Source organism: Copadichromis virginalis, linkage group LG19, assembly GCF_057382275.1.
Source record: "Copadichromis virginalis isolate Kocher_CV1m ecotype Utaka linkage group LG19, C_Virginalis_male_GT1.1, whole genome shotgun sequence".
Classification (NCBI taxonomy): Eukaryota; Metazoa; Chordata; class Actinopteri; order Cichliformes; family Cichlidae; genus Copadichromis; species Copadichromis virginalis.
In genome coordinates this window covers 7,681,089-7,694,868 of record NC_140636.1, presented here as the reverse complement: position 1 = coordinate 7,694,868, position 13,780 = coordinate 7,681,089, and the positions used below count along the sequence as shown (strand labels likewise).

Genomic DNA, 13,780 nt, shown 5'->3' with positions numbered 1-13,780 from the left:
ACATTGCCCAGTGTTCTGACTGGTTAGCAAGTTACCTCTGCGACATCTCGGTTGAAAATGCACAGACGCCTGGAAAGCTCCAGCTCTTCCCCACGTTTGGCAGAAAGCTCTTTAATTTTCTCTCGTCTCTGGAGGAGAGCTTTAAGTCTGGTTTTGACTTGTCCGCTCTTCTTTTTGCTCAGCTGTTTCCTCAGACGTTCAGCCAACTCCTTCAGAGATGACAGCTGGAACAGAGAGCGGGAAGTGTAGATTTAAATGAGCAGGGGCTCAACCAAGGTAGAAAGTGGTAATTACTATAAAATGTAGAGTATTATCATTCACTCTACCTCAGCATGTCACTAAATGGTTTAGTTTTTCCAATTGACTTTAAAGAAGCTGTGCATTTTGTTTTAACTGTAGGGGAAAGGACCAACCCTCAGAAGGAGTACAGACCTTGTCCTCCTGCGAGCTGAGCAGCTTCTCAAAAGCTTCATGGCGTTTGATCAAACCTTCTGTCTCATCCACAGTATTTCCCAGAGTGCTGTTCTTCAGCAGGATCTGTGGAGACATGACAGAAGTTTTCACCATCAATGGTATCATTATTTTGCAGGGTTTTTTTCTTGAACAAATACAGCAGGTGTACCTCCTGTGAGTTGGACATCTTCTCCATGCTGTTGACGTCTCTGTAGAAGATCTGCTCCAGGTGAACAGTTTCTAACCAGCTCTGTTTCTTCTTCCAGTTCTCCTCCAGTTTTTCTCTCTCTGACTGGAGAGCGTCCATCTTCTCCAACACCTAAGAGAATCATCACCCAACAAAAAGTCTAATTTCTCTGACTAGACTGTGTCAATGTCTACCTTACAACAGTGGGGAAAAAAAATTCAGATTCATCTCATCTTAAGGTTAAGCTCTTTTTTAAAGAGCTGTTATCCCTTGTTATCCCAGGACCCGAACCCCCTCCTCACCCTGGGATAACAAACTCTTTCTATACTTATCAAACATGGACTTCATTAATAGGTAAATGGTAACCGTAACTTTATGATTATTTCTGAAATCAATCAGAATATGACTCTAGGCCACAACAGATGAGCTTAATGATTAAAGCCAAGCTGATCTCCAGAGATGAGTTTGCTTCAGCATCCTAAATCCTTTCATGCACACAATGTGTTTTGGACAGTGCTTGAAGGGTACAATGAAGTTGTGATTTTCTGTATTTTGCAGCTGTATTTTTTAATCTGCTTTCTGGTCTTGCAGACTTTTCTTTCTTTTATTTTCTGTTTGTATTCCATAAAATGAGAAAAGTGCCATATAGCTATCCCCAGAGTCTCCAAAATCTTACTTCTCCTCCTTACCTCCTTCTGGTTGCTTTTGTCCTGTGTCTGCAGCTCTTCTCCCATGTCCAGAGCTTGCTGGTAGGTCTCCTGTCTTGCCTCCATCTCAGCCCATAACTGCTGATGTTGAGCCAGCTGGAGGTCAGCGGTAGCCACATCACTGATGCTTTCCTCAACTGCCATTGCACTGATCAGCTGGCTGCACCACAGGAAGTAGTCTTGCACCTGAAGAAGAAGAGTGGGGAAGATGACAGAAGTAAGCTCATTGTTGGGGACAAAATCCAAATGGATAAAATTCCCCTTATACCTAAATACACTTGAAAAACCTCCACAAAAAGATGCAAAACATCTACTGAACAACTCAAGGAAGTACTACTTTAGACTTTCAGACCTGCATCCTGTATCTATCTGTCCTCACCATGCTAAGGAATTGATATCGCTGGGAAGCCCGCTTGAGCTCCTCTTCTCTCTTCTCAGCAAGAAGTCGCAGCTCCTCCCACCGTTCCACCACCTCGTCCTGCACTTTCTGTAGGCGAACACTCAGTTCGGGCGTGCAAAGCTCCAGGACAGAGTCAACAGAGTCCAGCTGCTCTTGAAACTATAGAAATGAAAGAGATAAGATACATTAAGATGTCTCATTCCAGCCAATGGCACTTTGTCATTTTGTCAGACAGCATCTTCCACTCTGTCTTATTGAGCTCATCATCAGTGAGTATTGAACAGATTTTCCTTCTGCTACATTTCTATAGTAATGATGTCAGAAATGCCGCCCTTCAGAGTGATTTTATGTATCACTGGGCAGAAAAATACATTCTGTAGGTTAGACTGACTGTAAACCACTTTAGAAATGCTCCCTAGCCTGTTAACAACCCATAAGAGACTGTTTCCATGGTGATCTTTTCATTTAAGCTGAATCAGATGTTAAACATCTTTTCTTAACTATATGATGTCCTTGGTCAACAAATTTAGCACTTTATCACCTGTTCCTCTGTGGTGGCAAGCTCAAGGAGCAGGGCCTCATGTTTCCTCAGCTGTGACGTCACTCCATGCAAATCCTTTGCCACATCGTCAGGGATGCTTTTGTGTCGCTCCTACAGAGAGAGACAGGAACAGAAGTTTTAAGTGTTGCACAGGGGACCATCAATAACATAATCGATAAAAAAAACATTATCCCATAAAGTAGAAAATGACAGATGTGTAGTGTAACTGTGAAATAGGATTCAGCTGTGTCGAGTGGTTTTTAGTCTGTTAGCTACTAATAATCAACAGACACTGTATGTCTATCCTTGTGTTGCAACCATACCATTTATTGATGTAGATTGATAACCAGACTTACTTGATGCTCACATTTCATGTATAGTCTATGATCTGGACTTTTAATCTTCCTTCTGTTCTTTGTACTTCAGATACAATGACAAATAGATGAAGTGAAATTCTTTACAGCTGTGTCTATGTTGCTGGATGGGGTTTAGTTTTTGTACACCATAGCGTTTCTATAAATGCAATCTCTTTTGCACCTTTCAAACTTTTACAGCTCCAGCTGTCAGCTCCCTCCCACCTCCATGTTTCTTGGCCTGTTCTCATTGTGGTTTACTGAGGCGGGGCTGGTTAGGTTCGTGCCAAACAAGCTAAACGCTTTATATTTGTGTGATCTGAATGATATCTCAAAGTTTAGCACTGCAGTGTTTTCCTTCTTTGGTTCCATCTATAGATGTACACTTTATCTCCCATCTTTCACAGATAATCCTAAAACCAAATCAGAATGTCTTATTTTCTATAATAATTTAGGGGAGGACAGCCAGTCCCCTTCCTCTTTTTAACAGTTCTTCATTCTTCTGAACTGAACTGAACTGAATGAGCGTGCTTCTGATGGGTGTGCTGTCTTCCATCTTCCATTTTATATTTCCATATTTCAATGCCATAATCCATTCATGGGATCTGATGTCTTCAAAGTAATTAGATCTAAACCCAGCTGACATGTCTAGGAGTCAGACAGCAGTTTCTACATGAACATAGCTACCTGGATGAGAGTTAGCGCATCACTCAGGTCTTGGTAAAAGCGGTGACATTCCTCAGCTTTCTGTAGCTGATCCTGACGCTCCTTGGCCAAGCTTTTCAAATCTTCCCAGGATGCACTGCAGAAACATAAATATCAAAACTAACATAAGGTGGACAAAGAGCGATTCAAAGGACCCCTATGAGTGGAAGATCGAGGGAACAGTTCACCCTTCCCGGGATAGGGTTACCAGGGCCCCGCCTTAGAACCAGACAAGGGCAGGGTGCCCGAGGGCAAGTGTCTTAGCCCTGGCCTGGCCAGGAAAAAGGGATATGGGCCCACCACCCGCCAGAGGCACCGTAGGGTCGGGTGCAAATGTGTGTTGGGTGGCGGCCAGGAGCAGAGGCCCTGGTGGACCGATCCCAGTCTACCGAGACTAGCGATTGGGACATGGCATGTCACCTCTCTGGTGGGGAAGGAGCCTGAGTTATGTGTGAGATACCAGCTAGATATAGTCGGGCTCATCCCAACACACAGCTTGGGCCCTGGCCAAGGTCAGTGATTGATTTTGTAAACGTATCATCAGACCTGCAGTCATATTTTCTGGACACAAGAGAGGGGCTGAGCTGTCAACTGACCACCAACTGGTGGTGAGTTGGATCAGGTGGCGGGGGAGGATTATGGACAGACCTGGCACACCTAAATATATAGTGAGGGTCTGCTGAGAACGCCTTAGGCCCCAGTCCACGAGATCTTCAACTCACACCTCCGGCAGAGCTTCAACAGCATTCAGAGAGATACTGGGGACAACCCCAGATAAGCGGAAGAAGATGAATGGATGGACGGACACAGATAAAAACTGCTTACTGAAACGCAAAACCAACAATTTCAGCATTTAAGACAAACAAGAAAAGGAATAGGATGCCTCACAGATAAAATAACTGACTCACTACTGTGGCTGTGTGATTACCTAAGCTGCTGCAGAGTGTCTTTGATTGCAGAGCTCTGTGGGTGTTTGTTGTGGATCAGCTGAACAGCCAGGTTTCTGCAGTTCTGTAGTCTCTCCTCGCCAACCTCCAGCTTCTTCAGGAAGCCTTCAAACTTCCCTCGAACCAACTGCAAGCATAATCCACAGACACACAACTCTACAGCTACCTTCAGCCTCCAAAAACACACTAGAATTAATATTTACAATCATTGTGCAATGAAATGTAACCTGAACATGCTGATAATCATTGCCCAGGTCCTGAGACTCAGCTGTTTGTCTCTGCTGGTTCATCCAGTCCTCCAGCTCTGAAGACTCTCGCCTGAATTCATGGAGCTGAAGGACCTCCTTCAGCTTCTGACCCCTAACAGGAGACATTAGGGTGGTCAGTCACACAAGTACACAGACACAATAAAAAAGCCAACAATAAAACCGCTAAGTCAGAGACAGATCATCTGAACTAATATCATTTTGTTTGGAGAAAAATGATATAAATCACCTAGAAGCAGGTCAAGATATTAAAGATCAGCACTTTACTGTATAAGTCTTTCTCTCTGTCACATACGTATGTTCTTTCTACATTTTTTGTAATTAACAACTGCCTTATGTAAATATTGCACTTTTTCCAAACAAAAAAAAGGAAAAAAAGAAGAAAAAAACACAGTAAATAGATAAACAAACAACGATTAGGAAAAATATCACGAAAGAGAGAGACTCAAAAAACAATCTGTGAGAGAAAAGCAGAGAAAGTAATCCAACAATATGAGTGTGTGCTCACCTGAGTCCAGCCTGGTGCTGCAGCTGCTGGTTCAGGCTGCTGATTCGACTGTAGGGTCTGCTGAGCTCCTCCAGGCTCCAGTTCTGAATGGCCTGCTCTACCTGGTCTCCTAATGCCTCTACTTCAGCTTCCAACACCTCCAGTTGTCCTTCCAGCACCTGCACGAACACAAGGACACTGTTTACTGATTCTGTTGTTGTACAATCTGCACGCTGTTCTTTGATTTCTTCGTCAGGAATCGATAGGGGAATCATATGAGGTCCTTTTCCGACTAAGCAAAGTGTACACAGTGAGAGTGTGTGATATACCTGGTGTTTAGTAATGAGGCTTTGTGTGGCCAGCTGGTTTTTGCCATAGTCGTCGATGTTCACCAGACTGAGCATCTCTGCGAGTCTGGACTCCAGCTCTGAGCAGTCCAACAGCAGCTAGAGATGAGGCACACACAGAAAATGTAGCAGTTTATGTTTTGTTTTGGTTGGGTTTAGCATAAAATACTTCAAAATTTAACTCTAAATGACCAGTTAGACAGCTGCAGAACTAAGTGTCTTACTTAAAAGTATTTTGATGATGGAGTGTCAGTATCAGACTTTCACTTCCCTCCAATATATAATATCCTTGTCCATCTCACCTGTTCTCTGGTAATAGCCTTGCTGAGGTGAGCTGCTCTCTTTTTGCAGGCATCCTCAAGCTCCTCCCACTCTGTATTGAGGTGGTCGCACCTGCAAAACAGCAGAAATTTACACTGCTCCACAAAGCCAGAACACATTTGGTCCAAACTGAAACCGTACTTATTACAGATCACTTGAACTGTACAGACAAATACCTTCTCAAAGTTGTGTCAAGTGCCCAGCTATATAACATAACCCCTCCCAAAAATTATGAAACATTTGCATACATTGGAGCCAATGGCATCTTTGCAGTCTAAAAATCCAAAATCCTACATTTAGAGAAAGGACCAGTTTCTCTCATGGAATTGGTCGTTTTAATGTCATTAAATTTAAATTTATTCCTTCAGATCAGTGTGCTGGGTTTTGAAAACAATCCCATCTTTGCATCAGTGTTAGGCCTCAAAGACAGGAGTGATTACCAAGCTATTTGGACAAGATCATTCAATGGTGTCTATTTTGTTCTCATTATTTGGTGGACTAAGGTAATGTGTTTGATAATGTTTTATCAATTTTATTATATTATAACTTATTCTTTAACATACCATTTTCCTTGTCTAATTAAATGCTTATTTTGTGATGGTTTCTAGTTTTAATGCATTTTATAAGCAATGTCAGCGTAAGATAGATTCACTACAATGCACCAATGCACATGAAACTTTTTTTTGATGACAAAAAAAAACAACCACACCTCTGCAGCACCGCCTCTCTTTCTGACTTGTTGGATTTGGCTAGGCTGCGCCCTTTCTTCAGAATGTGGTTCAGGTGTTTTCTATGTGCATTCACTTCGGCCTGCAGCTCCTGGGTTAACACACGAGTACATGAGCAAATGTTAAGTAAAACACAGCCCTGTGAATGTGTCAAATCACTTGAGTCCATTGTAATTCCAACTGAGCTCTCAGCTCAGTTAACAAATGAAGGAAAAGGGGAGGTTTTATAGATAAAGAACTGCAACCCAGCTCGTGCCTTGTGTTTCTGCATGAGGCTGAGGGCCCCAGCCAGAGATTTGTCATATCCTGTAGATCCAGAGGCAGGAACATGCTCAGAGATCCAGTTGAGCTCAAGATCCACATCATGATAAAATCCAAACAACGACACAGATGCCTCCAGTTGTGCTCGACGCTCGTCCAGAGGTTTCTGCAGGGACTTGAATCTGCCACACAGAGGTTATAAAGTCAAGATGATGATAACCTAAAGTGAGCACTGGACTATATTTATGTTATTACTTTTTAATTACACACAGAATAAAATACCCCAAAGGAGACAATGACAGATAAAACCTGAAGTGACATAGGAAATTGTATTCTATGTATCTGTGTCTTTCAGATTTTGTCTCCGTGTGAGCGTCCTTGTCATCCACTTTTATTTTTGTTGTTATTTTGCCTTTTGTCGTTTTACTTCAACAGATCGTTTTCTTAGCTGAGACACCCTGACCTGATCTTGTTTGTACTCCTTTCTTTTCTTCACCATGCACTTGGTTTTATATGCACTGAAGTTACTCTAAATGCAATAAATGCAAATATCTATTTGTTTGAAGATTCAAAGTAACTTACAAAGTGAGATAGGCGTCTGTCTCCTGGAGGATCCTTTGAGAGTCAAAGTGGTTGGAAGCGAGGTGTTTGGCCCTGCTCACAATAGAGTTGATCTTCTCTGCCAGTTCCTTGGCCTCCTGCTCCAGCTGCTGATGCTCCTGCATGAGCACACACACACAAAGTACTCACTGATGTCTAACTGTAAAACCCAGTGTCATTAAATCAATGCAGGCCTGTCCTCACCTTCAGCAACTGTCGACTGGAGCGCAGGTCGTGACCTTTGGCAGCATTGTTTAGCATCCACTGGATGGCCTCAATCTTCAGCTTGGCATCCTGTGGAGGAAAAGTACAAGATTTTTCTGAGAATGAAGCTCTGTTTGGACAGCAATTACTTCTCCTGGGAAGGATGGTCTTTAATTTTTTACTCCAGTTGACCTCTAAAATTAGTGTAAATTTAAATTTGGCCAGAAACTATGAACTGTATATAAAAGACAGGGGTCAGTTATAGTGTCACCTAAAGGCTTGTGAAGTCTCAAAGTTAAGCTGTGTTCTTCTTGCTTTTTTGGGAGCCAGTGGTGAGCATATTTGAGGCATACAAGAGGCTGGGGTGTAAAGTTATCAATTAATGCAGGTAGGCTAGGTTGGCAAAGTGCATTCATACATATATTAGTGCTAATTAACTGATTACCTAGCATTAATAAATGCTACAATCTCACAAATCAAGACTGAAGTACAAACTTCTTGGATGGGCTACACAGACAGCATTATTTGTCTGGTAATTTCCTCAAAAAGCCATAAAAGGCACCAACATCACTGAACTGGACCACACAAACGTCTTATCCAGTTTCTCCATCAGTAGTTTACCTGCAAAAGCTCCATCAGCTGCTCCTGCTGCCCCGCCTGTCTCAGCCTGTCCCCCCTGTCAGCCATCTTGTCTTGTAGTCTTTTCCACCGACTCGTGAGCTGAGAAGACTTCCTGCTGATGCTCTGACTGTTGTAGTGCTCTTCAGCAATCATCTCCTCTCCCAGCTTATCACAAACACACACATATGTACTGAAAGTGACATCTCACCAAAGTGCAAGTCGTCTTTTCAATATGCAACTGTGCATGTGTTGCCAGAGTCACTGTCAAACACTTGTTGTTTCCTCTACAGAAGTCATCATGCTGGGTGAAAAGTTAGAGGTGTTTTACCTGAACAAGTCTATCCAACCAGACTTGGTTGGCCTGCATCTCCTTCTCAGCCGCTTCATGTTTCTTCAGCTTCCAGAGGATGTTTGTGGGGTCTCGGTAGGACTCGTCTTCTGCCACCTTAAACTTCTCCTCCATCCACAACAGCAGCTCATCCGCATCTCTTTGGAACTCCTGCCACACGAAACACCAGGCAAATTCACCCTTATAATTATTATTAAAGAACTTATAACATTCATCTGAGCGCTCTCCTGTAGATATTATGATCAGTGCAGGTACTCGACACAATAAACAACATAAAGTAAAGTATGTTTTCTTGTTTTTAGCATTTTGACAATAGTACTTGGTATTTCTTGGAGTCCAGCAGTAGGTTCCTCCTCTTCCTGCAGCTCTCTTTCAGCCTCCTGTTGGCTTTTTGGATGCTCCTGCTCCGTTCCTTAATGCTGTAAGAAAAACATTGAGGTTTTAAAGATTGGTGACGCAGTTTATTTTAAGGTTATTGACTTGAACATATTGGTTGTTAGAGGGACAATTTAACTAATAATATAAACAGTTCCCCGCCATCTGCCTGAGAAGATGATTGGCATGACCCCTCACAAGCCATTTAATCAAAGTAGCAGAGATGGTATACATGTGGTGTAATTTATTTGACAGCTAGATGGCACGGTTTCATGTCGTATGGAAAAGAAACAGCCTTGGTGCTCTGCAAACTGTGTGCATACTGCATCAAAGCTTTCCTGTTAGGTTGAAGTAGCAAGCAGATGAGCTTAGATTTGCATTATGCTAATTTTGCAGTGATGTGTGTTCTACTTGTAGAACGATTTACAAACAGAGTGATAGTACCCAATTCATAGAACCAATTCTATTTATCCCTAACTTCTTCTACTCTTATTTCTTTAGTCCCACCCACCCTGTTAAAACCTTCTGTATGCTGGGAACAGTCCATGAGAAGAAAGTTGGCATAAAGGGAACTAAATCAGCTTGTTTACATGGATGAATGTCGGGACTATGCCATGGCTCAGTATATGATAAATAGGTTTAAGATTAGACAAAGAAGGATTTTAAAAAAAAGCAAAATATGCAAAGTTACTCCAGTACAGCATAAGAATTAAATTATGGAGTTGACAGCCCACTTTATGGAACAATTTCTGCTGTGTTTTCTTACTGTATTGAAGCAAAGTGCTGCTGGTCGATAAGCTCCTTGCTGCGCTCAGCGAATTTATCCACTCTTTGATCCAAAGCCATAAGAAGACTTTCAAGTTCATCTTGTCGCCCCAGTAGACTGTGCACACTGTCTACCGAGTCCTGCATCAATAAATGTAATCATTATTTTGACATTTTTATGATAGAACATCCTATTTATAATCTTTACTTATAGCAATTTCACAGATTTCTATAAATACTTATTTAGGATTCAAATTTAAGGGTAACATTTCAAGGAGCTGGACCATGTAAAAAGGTGAGAAATGAGCACCCTCACCCCAAGATCTTGGACTTTTAGTCGGGCTTCATGTCCAGACAATGCTGCTTCAATCCGGTCTCCCTCTTGGTTCAGCCTCTGGAGCTCCACACCCTGCTCCAAATGCTTCTTTCTACTAGCCCACAGCGTCTCCAGCCTACTCCTTTCAGCACTGAGATTATCAAGGATTTGTTGGATGTCAACACCGCCTATTTTCCCATTGGATGATCCCTGCAGCAGAGATTTCCCTAAGTTCTCCATCTCCTTCAGCCTGGCAAAAACACACACAGTGGGAGAGACACAGTCCACTTAAATGATGATGTCCATGAGCCAATCTTCTCAATCCCTTTGTCAGAAGGGGATAGAAATGGCTTTCATTATGGACAAGCGTTATGGTAGTTAAAAAAAATACGTGCACAGGATTAATGATTTGAACATTCTTTAGCATAATTTTTAATCATAATAATTTTCATCATAATTTTTTTAAATTCCTATTAACCACTGCTAAAACACTTTGCATTTAAATTTACTGATGCTGCAGATTTAATTTATTTCGAATTAAATAGAATTAAATGAATGCAATTCAATGAATGGAACAACAACACACTAAGCACTGAATGCTGTGCACAGTTTCTGCTATTTACCTGCTCCTCTGTGTCTCCATTTCTAGTTGCAGCTCCTGGTGTTGCTCCAGCAGCGTGACAGCCGAGGCCACATCGCTCGCTGTCTCCTCCTGCAGGAGCCGTTCCTGAACTGAACCCCCCCAGCGCTCTAGCTCCTTGGCCTCCTGCTGGAAACTTTGCAGCCTGCGGGCCTCCTCCAGTTGGTGCTGTCTGTCTGATGCTTGACATTTCACCTGTACAAAAATGTATTTTTTTTTAGTTTGTAGTTTTATTTTAGATTTTTTTACTCAAAACATTTAATAATAATATAACAATAATAAAACAGTAACAGCCTCTGAGTCTGTGTTCATCAGAATATCAAACCTAATTATAATGACCCAAACGCTGTACCTTTTCAGTCTTATACCAGCTGCTTTGTACATACAAAAAATAAGAGATCTTCACTTTTATTAATAAAATAATGATGTCGAGTATGTCAGTGTCAATGCAAATCAACACGAAATGTTGCAAGCACAAAAGAGATGTTCTGTAGGAACACAGACTGAAGTTTGAACACCTTCACTCTTGGCTACTACACTCCAGTCAGTCTAAAACAAAGAAGGAAAATGTCACCTGATCCAGCAGAGCCTCCAAACCTCGAACCTCCTCCATAATGGCCGCACTCTCTGCCGGACTGCAGTCCTGCTTCCTGTAACACAGGATGTGAGCAAATTGAGTGGAGATGAATGGAGATGTACTCCACCGTGAAGTTTCTTTAGAAAAAACACTTTTAGCTAGAAGTTCATGTAAAGTGTTTTAACTTTGAAACCTTTCAGACTAATGCAGCTCTGTGTTATTCGTAATGTAAATTAAGATACCATTATCATCTGTAATAGATATTTGGAGAGCGGTGAACACATGAACACATCAAAGCCCATGTACCAAGGTACAGACCAGTGTAGGCCAATCCATGAGCCCATTCATGTGAAAGTAATTCACAAAACTATTCTCAGGAAAACTGCAGCTACCTTCAGTGTCACGTCTATGGCTCTTTTAATTTCCTTTATATACATATATCACATCACTGATGAATCATTATGAACATCAAATACAAAACAACAATGACTTATTTCTATCAAATTACAACACACATTTCTAAAATTATTATTATTGATTGTTTGATTGATTGATTGGTTGGTTGCTTAACATATTTGTAACCATCAATTACTTTTAAAGTGTTTTTGATTAAATTAAGTACTACTGAGACAACTGCAGAACACCTCAAAATCCCACAGACTATATCAGACCATACATCTTTGCAACGCTTTTCAGGTAAGCAATCTTCCCCTCAAGCATCTTGATGTCTCTAAGGGCCCGAATCTGGTTCTTCTCCTCAGCAAGCAGAGTGAAGGGGGTGCAGCCCACGTCCACTTCGTCAAGCTGGGACAGCTCACCCTGCAGCTGAGCCTTAGCCTCCTCGCAGCTATGCAGGAAGGACTGCACATCTGCCGTACTCAGCAGCTCCTTTCCTTTGTCATCCTTCAGCTGCTGAATCCGATCCCACCTGCAACACACCCAGAACCCAGAACTATCACACAGTTGTCACACAGTCATCAGGAGCTTCTGGCGCCCCAAAACTGTCCAAAATGCTGTCCTGTACTCAACCTACAGCCCAGGCACTTTATTATAGCATGTTGCTATAATAGCAAGCCGTTGTTACTGGGTCCTTCACTGTTGTCATTTTAATAACAGTAACAATGAGACATCACTTTTTCACAGGATCTAGTTTGTGTATCTGGGTCCTTGTGCTGATTTGAGTGATTTGGACTTTTTTTGCACCTTTTGGAAACACTCCTCTTTCTGGATTGGATTTCTTTCTGTTTACTGTGCTGGCTCTTCACCAGCTCGTCTGCCATTTTGATGATATCGTCCAGCTGACCTCGTCCGCTCGCTAACTCAGTCAGAAAGTTCTAAAACAGAAAGTCAAGGGTGAGTCAAAGTATTCAGATATTTTATGAATCTGAGTTTGTCTGAGTTTATTCTGAAGAAGTGAAAATAAAAAAAATCAGGCCTCTTAAATATGTCCAAAAGTCAGAAAAAATCTCAAATTAATCATTTAAAAAAGCAACAAAAAAAAGTTGTTGTTTGGGTGAAAATCACTGAAACGAAAGATTGATGCTACAGAAGAAAATCAGTGAAAACTCAGTGGCACTTAATATGAACTGCTGCCTTATCAGATGTATTCTACCTAAAGCCACATTTTTTCATTTCTGATTAACCTACAGAAGTGACAATTGGAAGCCAGTATTTACCCTGTGATTTTCTGGCTTTAGAGGTTAAAAGTTTCTCCTTCCCAATAAATAATATGATTTATGAGCTTAACTTAAGGTTGATCTTCATCTACAAATCTGTTGGTATCAGAATCCATCTAGCCAGCTTCGACAACACCATGTGCTATTATTTACTCATTTATAAGTAAACCCACAAGGCTAAATTTCCCACCATCAGCAAAAGGAAACACCTGACTGCTGTTACAGTTTATGCTGAGATCTTAACTGAACAAAATGATGGGCTGTGACGTAGTCTTAATATTTTTTAAGAGATGCATTTAAGGATTAAACAAATTAGAAAAATCATGAGGTATTGGGACATTTGTTTCACCCAGATGAGTTGATCCCCTGTTTTCAGTTTGTAGGATAAGTCTTGTACGATATGTTTGGAAATATTTTTCTGGAGAAGTCTTCACCTCATATTTGGCCTGAACCACTGCTAGATTGTCACCATCAGTGCTGAAGGTGTTGAGGATGTTCTCCTTATCCTCCATCCATGACTCAAACTCATGGCAGCTGTTGTAAAATCGATGAAGACGCAGTATCTCCTCCAGGCTCTTTGTCTTTGTCTGAAAACCAATATAAATATAAATCTGATTTTAGAATACAGCTACTCTGAATGTCCTTTTCTGTATAATAATCTGTCATCTTAATACAACCTCCCACATAACTAAGTAAACAGTTTATATTCTGTATACTGCTCCTTTCTCTCACCTTCACCAGGTTGTACAAGAAATTGTACTCTTGGTCCAACCTGCCCTGTGTGCTCTCCACAGTATCTCTCTGGTACTCGGGGTCTGGCAGTAATGTGGTTTGGATCTCAGCTGTGCCGCGACGCATAGAGCGTTTTCGCCTTGGACGACTCAGTTTCTTGCTTGAGCTTTCTGGCATATCATTGGCTGAGGCAGGTGGAGTGGGTGGAGGAACCTGAAGAGG

General features: G+C 41.6%; 1 protein-coding gene across 1 annotated transcript in view; it reads right to left on the bottom strand.

Annotated features, from left to right (window-relative positions):
- The window catches only part of sptbn5 (spectrin, beta, non-erythrocytic 5), a 65,410-nt gene that overhangs the window by 35,436 nt on the left and 16,194 nt on the right, over window positions 1-13,780 (bottom strand). The window contains exons 20-46 of the mRNA XM_085441031.1: window positions 13,559-13,771; window positions 13,261-13,413; window positions 12,354-12,484; window positions 11,827-12,078; window positions 11,148-11,223; window positions 10,557-10,768; window positions 9,934-10,183; window positions 9,619-9,758; window positions 8,797-8,896; window positions 8,457-8,627; window positions 8,129-8,293; window positions 7,508-7,597; window positions 7,286-7,422; window positions 6,699-6,885; window positions 6,424-6,533; window positions 5,696-5,786; window positions 5,376-5,492; window positions 5,068-5,225; window positions 4,521-4,653; window positions 4,275-4,420; window positions 3,329-3,443; window positions 2,289-2,399; window positions 1,727-1,906; window positions 1,330-1,533; window positions 623-772; window positions 433-537; window positions 36-224 (exon numbers count right to left, since the gene is read on the bottom strand). Of these exons, the coding sequence (XP_085297157.1) occupies window positions 36-224; window positions 433-537; window positions 623-772; window positions 1,330-1,533; window positions 1,727-1,906; window positions 2,289-2,399; window positions 3,329-3,443; window positions 4,275-4,420; window positions 4,521-4,653; window positions 5,068-5,225; window positions 5,376-5,492; window positions 5,696-5,786; window positions 6,424-6,533; window positions 6,699-6,885; window positions 7,286-7,422; window positions 7,508-7,597; window positions 8,129-8,293; window positions 8,457-8,627; window positions 8,797-8,896; window positions 9,619-9,758; window positions 9,934-10,183; window positions 10,557-10,768; window positions 11,148-11,223; window positions 11,827-12,078; window positions 12,354-12,484; window positions 13,261-13,413; window positions 13,559-13,771 (4,086 nt within the window). The remainder of the gene's footprint in view (window positions 1-35; window positions 225-432; window positions 538-622; window positions 773-1,329; window positions 1,534-1,726; window positions 1,907-2,288; window positions 2,400-3,328; window positions 3,444-4,274; window positions 4,421-4,520; window positions 4,654-5,067; window positions 5,226-5,375; window positions 5,493-5,695; window positions 5,787-6,423; window positions 6,534-6,698; window positions 6,886-7,285; window positions 7,423-7,507; window positions 7,598-8,128; window positions 8,294-8,456; window positions 8,628-8,796; window positions 8,897-9,618; window positions 9,759-9,933; window positions 10,184-10,556; window positions 10,769-11,147; window positions 11,224-11,826; window positions 12,079-12,353; window positions 12,485-13,260; window positions 13,414-13,558; window positions 13,772-13,780) is intronic.